General features: G+C 45.4%; 1 protein-coding gene across 6 annotated transcripts in view; it reads right to left on the reverse strand.

Annotated features, from left to right (window-relative positions):
- Nucleotides 1-16,515, reverse strand: part of Srgap3 (SLIT-ROBO Rho GTPase activating protein 3) — a 247,907-nt gene that overhangs the window by 97,559 nt on the left and 133,833 nt on the right. For all 6 annotated transcript variants that reach the window (XR_007341984.1, XM_048787059.1, XM_048787058.1 and 3 more), the window contains exon 3: nucleotides 4,877-5,039. Coding sequence is in view for 5 of the 6 variants with exons in the window: in XM_048787059.1 (XP_048643016.1) it covers nucleotides 4,877-5,039 (163 nt within the window). In the remaining variant the exon portion in view is untranslated. The remainder of the gene's footprint in view (nucleotides 1-4,876; nucleotides 5,040-16,515) is intronic.

A 16,515-nucleotide genomic window follows, 5' to 3' on the forward strand; every position in this document is an offset into this window, starting at 1 on the left:
TTTAAAAAACACATGCAGAATTCATAGCAAGATTAAAAAACAATTGGTACAAAAATACCTCAAGGTTTTAAATGACTGAGACTTCAGTATCAATCACAAAATAAAACTGTCATCAAAAAAGCAAATGTCAACTGGGTGCACTGCTACACACTTATAGTCCCAGCTAGTTGGGAGGCTGAGGCAGGAAGGTGGCTCAAGCCCAGGAGTTGGAGGACAGCCAGGGACAACGCAGCAAGGAAAAAAACCAAAGGCAAACATCTTCATAGGTCTAGGCAGCCCCACTCCACTCTCAACTGGTCAGCGCTTCCTAAAGATTGCTTCTGAATACTAACTTGCACAGGTCAAAGAAGACCCAGCATGATCCAGGAACTACATGCAGGTGAAAAAAAAAAATGCAAAGTAAAATCACAGGGCTGTTTGTCCACAAGCAGGAAAAACCTGGATGGGTGGGTCATGATCTCCATCTTGAGTAACTGATAGGTTTTAATGTGGGTTGGATCAAGGGTGTGAGTAGAACCAGTGAGAAAATTTGGAATGCAACCACCATTTGACCCAGTTATCCCACTCCTTGGTTTATATACCCAAGGGCTTAAAATCAGCATACTATAGTTATGCAGCCACTTATACCAGCTCAATTCACAATAGCTATGAAACCAACATAGGTGCCCTTCAACAGATGAATGAATAAAGAAAATGTGGTATATATACATGATGGAATACTACTTGGCCATAATGAAAAATGAAATTATGGCATTTGCCAGTAAATGGATGGAACTGGAGACTATTATGCTAAGTGAAATAAGCCAGTCCCCAAAAAACAAAGGCTAAATCTCTCTGATATGTGGATGCTGACACATAATAAGGATGGGGGAGGGAAGAATAGTAGTTCATTGGATTAGATAAAGGGAATTGAGGGAAGGGAGGGGGATGAGAATAGGAAAGACAGTACAATGAATCAGACATAACTTTCCTATGTTCATATATGAATTCACAATAGTGAAATGCCACGTCATGTACAACCATAAGAATGAGATACAAATTAGAATAAGTTATACTCCATATATGCACAATATGTAAAAATATGCTCTACTATCATGTATAGCTAAGAAGAACATATAAAAAAATAGAGAAAAGAAACACTGTAAGATTTTGTTTCAGCATTGAGAGCATTTCTATCGATCACAGTTGTCCTCAAATGAAATGAGCCATCCTGAGAGGTAATGAGCAACGTTTGTTCAGGGGCATCTAACAGAAGATAATAAAGGGCCTGGAACAGATAGCCTATTGGACATCAATTGTTTCATTTCCCCCTTCTTCTTGTAAAAGCACCCCACTTTTTCTTGGAGAACTACTCCTCACCTATTATCAGTCTCATGTGTCAGTGGAGTTGAGTGTCCATCTAACCTAAGGGTTGTCATCTTTCCCAAGAGCACCGCATCTCTCTGGCTGCAGGTGTGCCTTCAGGAACACTCACATAACCTCTGCTGGGCCAATCAGAGCCCGAAAGCCTAATTCCAGGAAAAGGGACTTGAAGCCGGTAGGATGAAAGCCTGGAACTGCTAGGGGTCAATTTGGTCATGGGGATAGATTAGCTTGAAAAAGTCCCTCTGCTATCCAAAAAATGAAAATAGAAATTGAAGCAGAGTTACAAAGACTGAGTTCTGATAACACCCTTTGTTTTCCAGAAGCCTCCAACCCTGAATCTCACCCCATAAGAGCTGGCAAGTTCTCTTTATTTCTGAGAGCAGGTGGAGCCAGATTTCCATTGTCTGCAACTGTAAGAGTCCTGGTCACTTTGTATGGCCTCTAAGATCTTGTGCATGGCTGACCTTCATCTCCCACTCGAAACAAGCTCTAGGAGCATGGGCTTCTAGAATTCAAAGAGCTGCCTCAGAGCAAATGGAGAATCACAGAGAGGGAGGTTATGAAGTCAGACAGATCCTGCCTCTCCGTTTCCATTTCCTGGGTGAGAAAACAGACTCAGAGAGGCTTGCCCCCTGGTAGTGAGTAAGACGCAGTTCTGAGAGAAACTCCAAAAGCTCAGCCACACTGATGAGAGGGGCCAAAAGCCACCATGTCTGGGTTCTCCTTGAATTTGTCCAAGGCCCCAAACTGACCAGAGCCGGGCTTCCTTGGAGATTCTGAGGACCATAGGAACCCTGGGTACATAAGGCATACAGGCCTCAGTCTCCAGGTTATATATAACTGAAGCCACACAAAGGGTTGCACTGTGCTCAATCTGCCAGCCAGGCTCTGGTCCCAGCTCTTCCAGCTATAGGAGGTGGGTCATTTCCTTTGTTCTGCAGGCACAGACCTGGTAACAAGGCACCCAGGAGCTCAGCTGTAGACTTTTTTTTATTATTTTCCACCCTGTTAACCTCCATTACCAGTCAGGCTCTTGTCAGCCTAAATGAGAACTGAAAAGATTTATCTCACTTGTCCTGGGGCTCAGCTCAGGAAAAAGACCCTTCATTTCCTGAAGGCCCTGATGACCCTTTCTCTGTGAGTCACTCCCACCCAGGGACAAAACTGTGACAGCAGCGATGGGCGGGGGCTCCCAAAGGGACCACGAGTCCAAACTGGCAGATGTCCGACTCACGTCAGTGGAGTTGTGCAAAGCACTATGGGATTCATTTTTTATGGGTGTGCTGTATTTGCCTTCCTAATTATGTTTGCTTACGCAAATATTAAACCTAGACCACGTTTCATAAATATGGCCCCAGGAGGAGACCAGAAGCACACGGTGTGGCAGGAGAAAATTAGCCTGTGACTGCAATTTTGCTATAGAAGTAATCCTCAAAGTGGACAATGCAAATACAGACCATGGAGAGATGATTATATTTTAAATCATCTTGTTCCCTTCCCTGTGCTTCTACCAATCCCAGGTCAACAAATCCCTAAAATTGGCACCTGGCAAGAAGAGATGAGCTAGATTATCTTAGAAATAATTGTCACTTGTGTTCATATAATTAGAGCCAGTTTTTACCGGGTGTTGCTCTCCACGCTGCACTTGGTGCCCCCCCCTGCAGCTGCTCTGGGGTATTTCTATCCCCATTTTATAAATGACGAAACTGAGGCACAGAAAATTCAAGAAACAAGCCCAAAGATGCACAGCTAATAAAACATACAACCAGAACTACGAATCCAAGAATTTAAGAAACCTGGACACATAGGTCACACCAAAAAAGCATTCCAACAATGCCCCTGTCCTCTACATGCACCATTTGTTTAACCTACACAGTGCCCCTGAGAAGCACTGATTTTTAACATCACTGGATGGACAAAGAGGATGAGGCTCACAGAGACCACACGATGGGCCCATTTTGCAGGTGAGGAGAGTAGTGCTCACAGGAGTGAGTTCAATTCTACACACTCAAGTGCGCTGGACGCTGTATAAAGAGCTAGTATACAGGGACATCAGGGAGTATAACAGTGACAGCTCCCTTCATCCTTGGTATCTGGATGTTTATGTGGGCAAAGCCTTGCCAAAGCCATGGGGCACTCAGTCAAAGGCCTTGAAAACAAACCGACTTTTGATCCTAAAATTTCCATTGCAGAGACCAAGCCTAAGAAAGTACCAGTGGACGCAACAAAGCAGCTCACAGCAGCGTTATTTATAAAAATGCAATGAAGGAAATTACGTAAGTGCTCAACACCAAGAGATCAGGCAAATAAACCAGGATACATCTATGGATAAAATATATGTAATCATTCAAAATGTCACCAAAGCCAGATGAGGTGGCACGCCTGTAGTTCTAGTTACTGGAGAGGCTGAGGCAAGAGGACCACTTTAGCCCATGGGTTTAGGACTAGACTGGGCAACAGAGCAAGACCTCATCTCAAAAAAAAGAAGTTACAGGGCTGGGGATGTAATTCAATGGTAGATACTTATTTAGCATATGCAAGGCCCTGGGTTCAATCCCCAGTACAGCCAAAAACAAATTATAGAAATTTATTTATTGGGGGGCTGGGTTATAGCTCAGTGGTAGAATGCTCACCTCACACATACAGGGCCCTGGGTTCTATCCTCAGCACCACATAAAAATAAACAAATAAAATAGTGGTGCTGTGTCCAATTACAACTAAAAAATAAATATATTTTTTAAAAATTTTATTTATTTGGGTACTGGGGGTTGAACTCAGGAGCACTCAACCACTGAGCCACATCCCCAGTTCTATTTTGTCTTTTATTTAGAGGCAGGGTCTCACTGAGTTGCTTAGTGCCTTGCTTTTGCTGAGGCTGGCGTTGAACTTGCAATCCTCCTGCCTCAGCCTCCCAACCCATTGGGATTACAGGTGTGTACCACCACACCCAGATAAAAATTTACCTTTTGACATGGGGAAATTTTATAATGACTGTTACATAATTTGTTAGGTGACATGAGCAGGTAGTAATATCATATATGCAATATGATCTCCTTTGGGAAAAATGTATATGTACACTAAAAAATACATAAATTATAAGCACTCCTAGAAAATATATTTGCATATGTACTTATAAGGAAAATTCTAAAACATCAAAGAGAATATCTCCCAGTGATAACATTTCCAGTGATTTTCATGTTTGTGTGTGTGTGTGTGTGTGCTCATCTGCCCTTTTCCAAATCCTGCACAATGCATATATATTACTTACCTAAGCAGGAAAAGGTTTGTATTCTTCTGATGGTGACTGCTAAAGTGCTCAAGAGCACACAGTTTTTCAAAGACACATCTAGGGTTTAAACTCAGGGCTGGAGTATCTGGTCAAGCCCTTGGCCCCTTAAACCCTTCAACATACCTGCCACCCCCACTCCCAGCCCCCTATCCCTGGGGCATAGTGTTGCCATGGCCATCCTGGGACAAGAGCTGGGGCTGGGAGGGAAGCCCACTTGCCCACCTTTTTGAAAAGTCTGATAACATCCTCGCTGATCTGGGAAAGGCGGACGATGACATTATTCATGAAGATGTCATTGAGGGTGGCATGGTCTCGGCTCTCCCGCCGGGTCTGATGCAGGACCAGATACCAACAGTTCACGGGTGAGAGGAGGTATTGGTCCTTCCTGTAGAAACCAAGACAGCTCAGGTTGGCTTCATGGGAACAGTTTCATACTGTTTAACATCATACCCACCTTGGCCCTTTTGGTCCCTGGGGCACCCCTTCAAGGTCAGTTACATTATTACACATTTTACAGAGAGGGAAACAGAGGCCATGAAAGCCGAGATGATCCTTCATGATCACAGAGCAGATCTAGGACCAGAATCCAGGTCTTTGACTAAGTCTATGCTGTCTACTTCCCCCTTGAATGGTGCCCACTGGTGCACCTCCATCTTCTAGGAGGAAGCCTGCCCCCCTGGAGCTAAGAAATACTAACCCGGCTGTATTTGAAATATTTGTATGATTTCTAGAACTATGCAATGGAAAGAACAAAAAATGGACACTTACTCTCCCCCTCTTTGCCTTCCCCAACCCCTAGGATCCCCACAAAGGATTAAGAGCAATCCTTTGTTCTTCTCTGGGGATCTCTTGGCTTCTTATAAACAGGAGCCTTCATCCCTTGGTGGAACTGGATGGAGAGGCCTTGGGGGTTCCAGTTCTGTATTTTGGGGGAGGACTTAAAAAATACAATTATATACAAGACAAATAAGACTTTGTCCTGCAGAGATTGATAGATTCTTAGCGCTGTAGCTGGATATTATGCTAAAACAGGGGGTGTCAAAATACTCCCCACATCAGCAGCACGAGCACCGCATGGAAAGTTATTGGAAAAACACATTCTGCAGCCTCACTCCAAGCTTGCTGAATCAGAAACCCTGGGGATGGGCCTGCAATTTACAAACCCTGCAGGGGATTCTGATGTATGCTCAAGTCTGAGAGCCACCAATCTATATACCATTGCTTCCCAAACTCATGTCTTGTGTCTACACCCTTAAGAAAGACTCCTCTTTCTCTCCAGGATAGCAGAGAGAAAAACAATTACAAACCAAAACCCAAATCCATCCAGTGCTCCCACCTTATCACAGGGGGCATCTGCGCTGGAGTTCTTGTCCTCCAACCCCAAGTCTTTCTCTTACTCTGATTTCCAGTGTGGAAAGAGATATTGGAAAGGCAGGATATGAGTATGGCCTAAAGGTGGTCAGCTCCAGAGTCCCCCAAGGCCTCCCTGGTTCCCCTGCTATCTTGAATGCCAACCGCCCTGGAAGCTAGCCAAGGTTCTGCTCACAAGAAATGCAGACTCCACAATCAGCACTTTTGAGGAAGAGAATTCTGCTGACTCCCAGTGTGACTGCATCCTCTGCCCCAAAGCCAAGTGGAAATGCTAAGAGATGCACCCTATGGGTCTCTGGGATGGTGTCCCCACTCCTGGGGCTTAAGAAAGTAAATGAGGATGGCTCAGTTGACTTTAAGGGTTTTTTATTTCTGTCACCAAATAGGCCAAAATTCTTTCTAGGCAACAGGATTTGGGAGAAGAGAATTCAGTTTAGATGAAAGATGCATATGCTAGGAACTGTCTAAGGAAAAAGGAAGAAGATGAAACACTTAAAACACACTGCTATAGAAGAGAGAAACAGATTTATCCTTATAGCCTAGAGAAAGAGCCAGACCACTAAAATTCAACCCCAGCCAGAATCCCCGAGCATTTGCTCCATGGCAGATCCTGGGTAGGCTGTGGGCACCCAAAGATGACTGTGATGCAGAGCCAGCCTTGGAGGGGCTCTCCAAGAAGAGGCTAAGGCAGAAGAAAAGAATGAGAGAGGCAGGCAGGATGGGACCTTAACAGAGATGCAGATGGGGCCTCAGTTCTGCTGGAGAAGTTGCAGGAACCACTGTGCTCCTCCCACATGCTCTGCACATCGGGTGTGGAGTCCCTTTTGTATTCAAGCCAAGTACTTTCCCACCTGGACCTTCACATACACTGTCCTGCCACCTGGAATGTGCCTGCCCCTGCTCCTCTCACAGTCACCTCCTCCTCTTCCTGTAGGTTCAGCTTAAACGACACCTCCCTAGAGAGAGCTCCCTGATCACAAGCTCAACATGTTTCTCAAAGCGTGGTCCCTGGACCAGCAGCATTAGCATCACTTGGGACCTTGTTGGAAATATAAGTCATCAGGGCCACCACAGACACTTAATCAGAAATGCTGGGGGTGGGCCAGGTGGGCCCAGCATCTATGATTTAACAACCCCTACAGTGACTCTGATGTATGCACAAATTTTGAGAACTTCTGGACTAATGTTTGGGTCTTAAGTATCCCCTAAAGGTCCCTGTGTTAAAGGCTTGAATCCCAGTGTGGCACTAGTGGGAGGTGGTGGAAACTTTAAGAAGTGGGGCCTAGTGGGACGTCTTCAGGTCACTGGGGGGATGCTGGGACCCTGTCCCTTCCTCCTCCTCTTTTCTGTTTCCTGGCTATGAGCTGAGCAGCTTTGCTACACCATACACTCCTGCCGTGAGATGTTGCCCCTACATGAGGCTTAAAAGCAACGATTTGCCTAATTATGGATTGGAACCTCCAAAAATGTGAGCCAAAATAAACCTTTTATCTTTCTAAGCTGATTATCTCAGATATTTGTTACAATGACAGAAAGCTGACTAATATATTCTACCTTTCATTTCTACTCATTACCTTCCTGGGAGATCTTTAAGGGCAGGGACTGTTTCTGTTGTAGTCACTACATCTTCTGCCTGGCAACAAGGATGCCATATAGTAGATGCTATGGAAAAGAGACCCTTGAGAAAAGGTCACATTTGAGCTGGGTCTTGAAGGATGGGTAGGAGTTTTCCAAATAGTCACAAGGACAGAGAGAGCATGCGCTATTGTAGGCAGAGGGAACTGTGGATATAAATATGGTGAAATGTCTCAGGAGAGCTGCAATTCTGAGTATGCTAGTGGAAGATTGTTGGACACAAGGCTGGGTGAGAGAGCCTGATTATAGGGGGTATGGAATGCCAAGCTGAAGAGTGGGGACTTTCTCTCCTAGGCCATGTAGTTCTGAACCTTTCCTACACATTAGAGTCACTTGGGGAACTTTTCCAAACACAAAAACCAATTAAGCAAGAATCTCTGGTGGTAGAGCTTAGTATTGATATTTTTAAAACACTCTTTAGAAGAGTTTGAAGCAGGCAGACTGGAGGATGGATGGGTGGATGAGTGGGTGGATGGAAAGATGGACAGATGGGGTAGATGGGTGGGTGGATGGGTAGGTAGGTGGGTGAGTATGGGTATAAATGTGGGGCTGGAGGCAGGAGGAACTGTCAGGAGGGAATCTTAGTTCAGATGGAGAGATGTGACAAGGCCTGGGTGTTAGCACTGTGGCCACTGAATGCTGGTGAGACTTTTCAATAACAGAACAAACCATCTTGGAGTCTTCCTGAAAACACAGGAGAAGGAGGAGGAGGGAGTGGATGAGACTGTGAGGTTTGCATCGCATGTGACTGGGCGGATGCTGATGACATGATCTGAGATAAGACCTGCAAGGAGAGAAGTAGGAGTAGGTTTGAGCAGAAAATATTTTTGTCTATCCCATTCCTTACAGTTTCCAAGGTGGTGATGGAAATGGAAAGATTAAAGGAGAGATGAGATAATTGAGCTGTTACCTAAAATGCTCTAGGGGCTTAGCTCAACTTGGAATGCAGGAACTGAACAGCATCAGGGAATTCAAAGTGCAAAATACATGGAAGTCACAGCCAGAAGGTAGATTTCAGAGGGAAGGAAAAAGACAAGTGATCTTGAAGAGGCGTGGTAGTACTGGGACAGCTTGAGGACTGTTAATTAGGTCACCCAGCCAAAGTAACGTAAGCAGAGAAGCAGAAAGGAAGACTGAACTATAAGAGGAGGAAATTATTTTGCAGCAACTCAAGACTTGTCAGGTTGAAGAGAGCAGATGAAAGGTCTTCATTCATAAGATTTTCAGAGAAAGAAGAAAGAGAGTATGTGTGTGTGGGTGGGGGGGTGCATGTTGGGTACAAACGAGTGCTGCAATGCACCTGCCCCCCCAAGCCTTCCACCTGAGTAGGAGAAAGATGCAGGAGAAGAGAATGTTGTCATAGGAAGGGGGAAATGGAGCAGAGAGCCATCTCCCCCAAATCTGGAGGTGATGTGGTCATGAATGGCTTCCTAGAGGAAGCACTTTCTAGACTGAGAAGTAAAGGCAGAGTTGGAGTTTCACAGGAAGAGCTTTCTAGGTAGAGAAATACAGTCATCAAAAGCCCAGGAAGAAGCAGGAGGGCATGTTGGTGAGCTGAATGCAGCCAAGGGGATCTACAAGTGATGTTCTAGAATGAGGTTGAGGGTGACAAATGAGGTTGGAGAATTAGGTGGATGCCACATGTCTGAGGGCCTCTATATCCCATTATAGAGTTGGAGTTTCAATAAGAGAACAGACCATCTTGGAGTTGGTTTGCAGGAAGTCACAGAAGGAGTTAAAGCTGGGAAGTGAACGGGTAAAACCATATTTGTAAACCTTCACTTCAGTACTGTGCAGAAGAGGGTGGCATCCAGGTGCCCAAGACAGAAGTGGAGGGATAGATACTTAGGTAGTAAGCTGATTGGATTTGGGAGATTGGTTGGTTGGGGTTGGGGTGGTAACTGAGTGAGAGAAAATGATGTACAAGATGACCCCCCAGTTTTCTGGTTTGGACCTGGGGGAGCAGAAGTGGCCTTTGTTGGGACAAGAGCAGGTCAGAGGTGAGGCAAGAAGAGAAGATGGCAAGTTCAATTTGAATGTGACAAGTCTAAAGGACTATGGAGCATCTAGATGGAGGCCTCTGGGCTAAAGAGAAAAACGTGGAAGCTGACCACAAGTACTTGGATGATTTGCAAAACCACAGAATGACAAGGGACACTTTACAAAGGCACACAACCACGTTGGAGGATGAGGCAGATCCCCAGGAAGCCTGGTGAGGCAGCAGCTGGAGGGAGGAGGTAGGGCCAGGCTACCATATCTCCACTCCTGCTGTTGACTTGGAAGAGGGCTAGGAGGTGACAATGAGCCAGCTTGTCCTCTGCAGAGATGCTGTTCCACACCCGCCATCCAATCAGCAGGCCCATTCTCCAGTCCACGTCGGCCTAGAAGACTGCTGGCTCTGCTTTCCTCACCTTTGCCCAATTCTGGCCCCCCTCATGTGTGGCTCATGTGTGGCTCATGTGTAGACCAAAAGGGTGAGATGAGCTGTCCACAGCCAGGGTCAGGGTTGAAGCCAGCCACTCTGTGGAACCTTGACCCCATGGTTCCAGGGACTCACCACCTCACTGGGCCAAGGAGGGGCCACAGCATGTTGGCACAGAAAGACACCTGACTTAGGGGTGGATGTTCACCTGTGTCTGCCATCCTAGTCATGTGACTTTATTCAGGTCAGCCTGTGGCTTGGCTACTCAAACCATAGAGTTAAATAACAAAAAAGAACTCAGCAGCCATTCTTCGGCAGCTCATCTGTTCAAAGCATTTGTGTTGACTGTTCTGTTAGAGCCAGACTTGGGACATGATCGTGAAGAAAACAGGCAGCTCTGCTTCCACAGAGCCAACAGCATGATGGGCGAGACAGCCATCCCTCGAGGCCTCCCACAGATGTGCACAGAGTGAGATCAGCAGAAGGTGCTAGAGAGGAAGGGAGTACTGTGCCATGCGAGCCTAGAACAAATGGACCTGACTTTGGAGGTCAGTGAAGCATCCCTGAGGAAGGGGCCATTAAACTGGGCTTTAAAGGAAGAGTTGGAGGGAGCCAGGGAAAGGTGGGAGGGTAGGCGGAGGATAGGTGGGAGAAGATTCCAGGCAGAGAGAACAGAATGGGCAAAGGTCCCTGGGGCAGGGAGTTTGGTGCATTTAAGGAGTTGAAAAAGGCTTGTATAAAAGGAGCAGAGCAAGCAAGGTGGAAAGAGGAAAGAGAGGGGCTGGGTGGGGCTGGGGGTTTCTTCAGGATCTAATGTGCAGAGCCCCCTCTAAGTCATCTGAATTATCCTGGGACCATAGAAAGAGGCACCCAGGTCTCATATGGCAAAGCCAGACACTAGCCCTCTGGAATCTTTTCAGGGCCCACTGTTGAAACTGGAACCCTTTGGCTCCCACACCAGCAGCCGTTTTTGCCTGCTCTGCAGGCCTGCTTTGAGAAGATGTCAGAATAAACCCAGGCAGGCACTCTCTCATCGAAGGCACATTCGAGCGACCTTTCTACTTTTCTAATCTTGCATCCAAGCGTCTCCTCAGCAGGCAGAAGCTGCTGAGCTAAGACATAATGTTGGAACTTTCGCATATGTATATATTTTCTTTTTTTATGGATAGAAAATAGCAATGAACATTTCTGGTGAGTCACAGCTTTCTTTCTTTCTTTGGCTAAGGGAGGTGGGTATGAGGTTCCAAGAGACTGAAGCTGGAGAAGTTGGGCCTTGCCAAGCTGGTGAGTTAGGAAAATGAAATTAGCAGTGAGCTAGCCTCTCCAGCTTCTCGGCTGGGGGCCGGAAAATTCCGTTCAGTGAACAGAACCCATTTCCAAGGCTGCAGAGCCCCACATTGCAGATGAATCCAAATCCATTGCCCTGGGATCCTGGTCCCTCTGGGAGGGAGGCGATCCTGCAGCTGACACCGGCCCCAGGTGCCAAATCCCTATCACTGACTTCCTGCTTCCTTCCAGGATGTTCTCAGACCTTCTATTGGGCTTGCTCAGGCTGTGCCAGCAAACTTGCTCTTGAAAAATGTAACCTCAATTACCTTCAGGGCCAGAAAGGTGTGGTTAACCTCTTGCTACCCTAAGCTTCCCCAAGCAGGATTTGGAATTCATCACATTTTCTTGTTGTAGTGTGAATCATTAATTCAGCAAATAATAACCCAGTGCGTGTCTGTGCCCAGCAATGGTAAACAAAAGGAGCCACACCCCCTGCTTTCTGGAGCTTCTGGTCTAGTAAGGGTCTCATATAACAATCATATAATCACATACGCAGATAGACAACTGGGATGCTGAGGCAGACTGTGAGCCTGGAGAGACCGTAACAAGATGAAGGTGACCTTACCTAGGGAAGGTTCCAGTGGGCCACGCTGGTTCTTCTTGTCATTGCCATTAGCTGAGGTGTTTTTCCCTCCTTGAGCCCTCCCTGCCCTTCGGCAACTCCCCATCTCTATCACACTCCCCTATCTCATTGTTACAATGGCACTGTCAAACCTGGCATCTGCTTGTTTGTTTTCCTTGGTTCCTGGTCTCTGTCCCCCTCTCTCACTGTTTCTCTGGTGTCCAGGCAGGGCTAAGCACACACAGTCTGCTCTCATAAAATATTTGTTCGCTAAGTAAAAAGTGTCCCTAAGCTAGGACCAGAAGGATGGCACAGGAATCAGAAAGAGTACTCTAGCAGCAAGTGGGAAGGCCCTATGTGCATGGGCATCTTCTAGAACTGAGAGGAGTGGGCATAACCAGAGGGCAGATGGGGACTTGATAAGGGATCAAAACAAGGCCAGAGAGGTAGCACAAGGTAGAGTCCTGAAGATGAGCACCCAGGTACACTAATTTCTTAGTTTTTCTGTTCTTCAGGAGCAGAACAGAAGCAGTTTGTGCTAGCAGCTACTACTTGCATGAATTGTGCTAACAAGACCACAAACTGAGTGGCTCAAACCACAGAAAACTTCTGTCTCACAGTTCTGGAGGCTAGAATCTAGGATCAAGGGGTCAGAAGGGTTGGCTCTTTCTGAGGCTGGGTGGTGGAGCCTGCTCCAGCCTCTACCCTGGCTCCAGGTGGTTTGCTGAAGTTCCATGGAATTTCTTGGTGTGGAGAAGCATCATTTTGGTCTCGGTCCTCATTCTTGCACAGGTTCTTCCCATGCATCCTCTGTGGGTTCAAAGCTCCCCTTTGCCAGTTATGTCTGACGAGGGCCCACCCTCATGACTGCATTTTTACTTGATGACCTCTGTGAGGACCCTAGTCTTTAGGACTTCAATATATGAATTTTGAGGGGGACACGATAAAATCCCCAACAGGCTATCAGGACAAGTGGATCAGGAAGGCCCAAGGAGAGTTCATAGAATGCCTCAGACATCTTTCTGGTGCCCATGAGAGGAGCCATGAAACATAGATGCAGAGGATTTAATCTGCTCTTAGTAGCTGGCACTTGGGCCTACCCCATCTGTCACCTCCCTTGTCCCTTCTCTGCTCACAGTAGTCTTCTCCAGAAAGCTATTGTAGCTAAGGCAGTGATGGATTTCTTCATTTATCTATTTCTTTCTGTCCTTTTAGCTTATTTTATTCTTGATGAACATGTGCTAATTGTACATGTTAGTAGGGTTCAGTGTGATATTTCAATACATGTCCACATTTCTTGTGACTCCCTTCCCCCGCCAGCCCCCCTCTGAGGCAAGCGAGTGGCTCCACTGCTATTTGGCAGCACTAAGACAGAGTCATTCTGAAGGGGACTAATTCCTTCATTGGGCCACCTGGCCAAAGTGGGCTGTGCTCACCCACACAGGTGCTGTGGAATCAGAGGCCACATGGGGTTCAAGTGCCTCCTCTGTCCATTATCAATGAAGTGAACTTGGGAAGTTAGTTAAACTTTTTCTTTATTTATAAAATGAGGTAACAACTGCCTCAGAGTGGTGCATTGAGGATTTAAATGAGACAATTCACATGACGCTTTGAGTATCAAACCCAACAAATGATAATTATTACTATTATTACTGTCTCACTAGGTTGTTGGGAAAATCAAACGAATCATGGATGTAGACAAACATACATTCACAGTAGGGTTTCAAAAAATGTTGGTTATCATTCTTCATTGTTACCTTCTCCTCCTGCAAACTCCTATGTGAGTGCCGAGGCCCACAGCAAATGTTTCGTGCCTCACTCTCCACCTTGCGGCAGATTTATTCACTTGCTCTGGTTCCTTTGGGATCCCATTCTGGACAACTCAGTATGGTAATAACACACTAGCTCTAGTGTCCAGCAGCACCTCTGAGTCCACCTTTGACCTGCTGAATGAAAGTTCCTGGCCCAGAAACCAGTCCCTGGGCAACCCTATCATCCCCTTCCCTGCAAGCCTCTTTGCCTTGGTTTATCCACCTGAAAAATGGTGCCCCACATGGTGTGTACCACATGGGGGTAGACAAAGGGGCCCCGGCTCACAGCTCCTCTGGGCAATTCTTTTGCCGGTCAGCTGTGAAGCCTAAGCTAGAGGGCTCACTTGCCTGACCTTCAGGTCTCTTGCCTGTCAGGTGGGAATGATGCCATCTTCCCTGACTCTCTCCACATCACCAGGATGTTTGGGAGGATTTTAGCAGCTGAAGTCTGGTGACAGAATTTGACAAGTGTGAGGTCCTACAGAATCTTTGAAGGTCATTATTATCTTATTTTACTCACGGAATTGAGTCAAAACTAAACCCCTATTTATTACTACTCATTAAAAATTTCCCTTATTACAACATCTATTTTTCATTTTTAATATAAAAATTAAATGATGCTCATATTTATATGTATATCAAACATATACATACATGGATAGGTTGCATCCTGATTCAGATATTGGAATTTGCTGATTATAGTCTTTGAGGATTCTAGGGTAGAAGTTGAGAAAGCCAGATGAAAAAATTGGAAGAGGAAAAAGGGGCTGCAACCATAGGAAAGACCAGATTCTAGGCTGAGCCCCCTGTCTTAAAATAATTTCCAGCAGTGAAAATCAGAGGATGGCTAATGGAGAAGGTAGAGATGAAAGATGTTCATTTTCCAGAAGGATCAGGAAGAGGTCCCAGGATCAGTTGATACTGGCTTCAGCTATTCCTACATGCTACCATGTTTAATATCATCTGTTTTTCTTTCTCTATTTAAATAAATTTATTTACAAAGGATGTTCCTTAGTCTTAGGTTGTTTTTTTTTAAAGCATCATTTGCCATTAATAAAAGGTAACTGAACAAAAAAATTAAAAAGAAACAAAACAGTACTATTCAATCTTAGGAGGGTGCTGAAGCCTGAGGTCGGCCTCCATTAAGAGATTACAGAGTATTAACAACACACTAGGACCAAACTGAGAATCTCTTCCTGAGGCCACTGAAAAGTCTGAAAGAGAAGTAAAAAGATAATTCAGTATTTATGGTCTCTCTGTGTCATCAGAGATCCCTCCCTTATTTTGAGGAACATGGGTGGGGGGTTTATTTATTCATCGTGTTATAGAAACCTCTCCCCCCAAAAATACCTGGCTTTTGAGTGCACACCCTTATGGATAGAGAACTCAGCACCTCTAGGGGAAGCCCTTTCTATGGCTAGACAGCTCAGGCTAATGGAATCAAGATTGACTTGAAGCCTGCTTCTCTGAAAGGCCTTTTGGCCTCACTTCTCTCCTATAGCCACAAAAAAGAAACCTATTCCATTTGTATATTTAAAGAAAGCCTCCAAAGCAATTCATTAAAAATTTTGAATAGAGTATGATAGATAGGTACGTAAGTTGGTAGATAGGTAGGTGGATGGACGGAAAAATAGATACATACAGAATTGTATATACACACACACATGGGGGAGGGGGAGAGAGAGAGAGAGAGAGAGAGAGAGAGATGAGACAAGACAGAGACTAGAAATGGCTCCTTGCTTTCAAGTAGCCAACAGAATGAAACCTGATCATTCCCTGATAATACAGCCTGAGCCCCATGAAAGAGATACACAACTAACTGGGCTAAAGGAGCAACTGACTGTAGGCCTGGGACCTACCACAGGGTCTCTGCAAAGGAGGCATGCCCTAAGCTGGCCTTTGTGGGTTGAGTAGGAGTTAGCCTGGTCAGATGGTTGACTAGGGTCAGGAATCACTGAGCCAGACCAGAGGGGGCATGAAATGAACCCAAGGTCATGCAGTGCGGCTGGAAGCAGTTTACATTCTGGAGTAAGAAAAAGGGAGATTAAAATTCTAGCTGTGCCATTTACCAGTTCTAGTTGTGTCTTTCTGGGCAAATAACTATTTCTCAAAACCACAATATTTTAAACTAGAGATATAAAGAGGTATCTGTCATCCAGAGCACACAGCTTACCATGAAGGTTCAAATGAGACAATGCATATTATTCATCTGGTAGAGCACGTGGTCATGAGGATATGAAGGATATGTAACAAATTAAACTTATTACTGGGTACTTGTACTGTGTAGTGGTACCCCCTCCTCCACAGAAAATCTCAACTAACCTTCTCCAGATATCTTCACCATAATTGATTTTGATCAGCAAAAGAGTTCAATGTAGGTAAATTTCCTATTTTCTTGTTGCTTATTTTACTTGGTCACTGGCCTGGAAGAAATCAGCCCTCCAGGTGCTAAACGCCCCCTTTACTAGTTTTTCACATTTATTCAGTATAGTAGTTTGTAGAAGTGTGTTTGCAAATGCAAAATGTGATTTAAAAAAAAAAAAAAGACAAATTCTTTAACAAGGCCTCTGGCCTTGAGCTGGAGCTTCACAAAAATGTCTACATTTCTAAGATAAGAGAAGTGAGCAATTGGGTAACAGCTGGCAGAGGGAGAAAAGAAAGGGGAGAAGAAGCTCTCCCTTACCTGCCCAGAACAGTGAAAGAAAAAGCTGCTTTTATGTGAACTTCTGCA

The sequence above is a fragment of the Marmota marmota genome, unplaced genomic scaffold (assembly GCF_001458135.2).
Source record: "Marmota marmota marmota unplaced genomic scaffold, marMar, whole genome shotgun sequence".
NCBI classification, from domain to species: domain Eukaryota; kingdom Metazoa; phylum Chordata; class Mammalia; order Rodentia; family Sciuridae; genus Marmota; species Marmota marmota.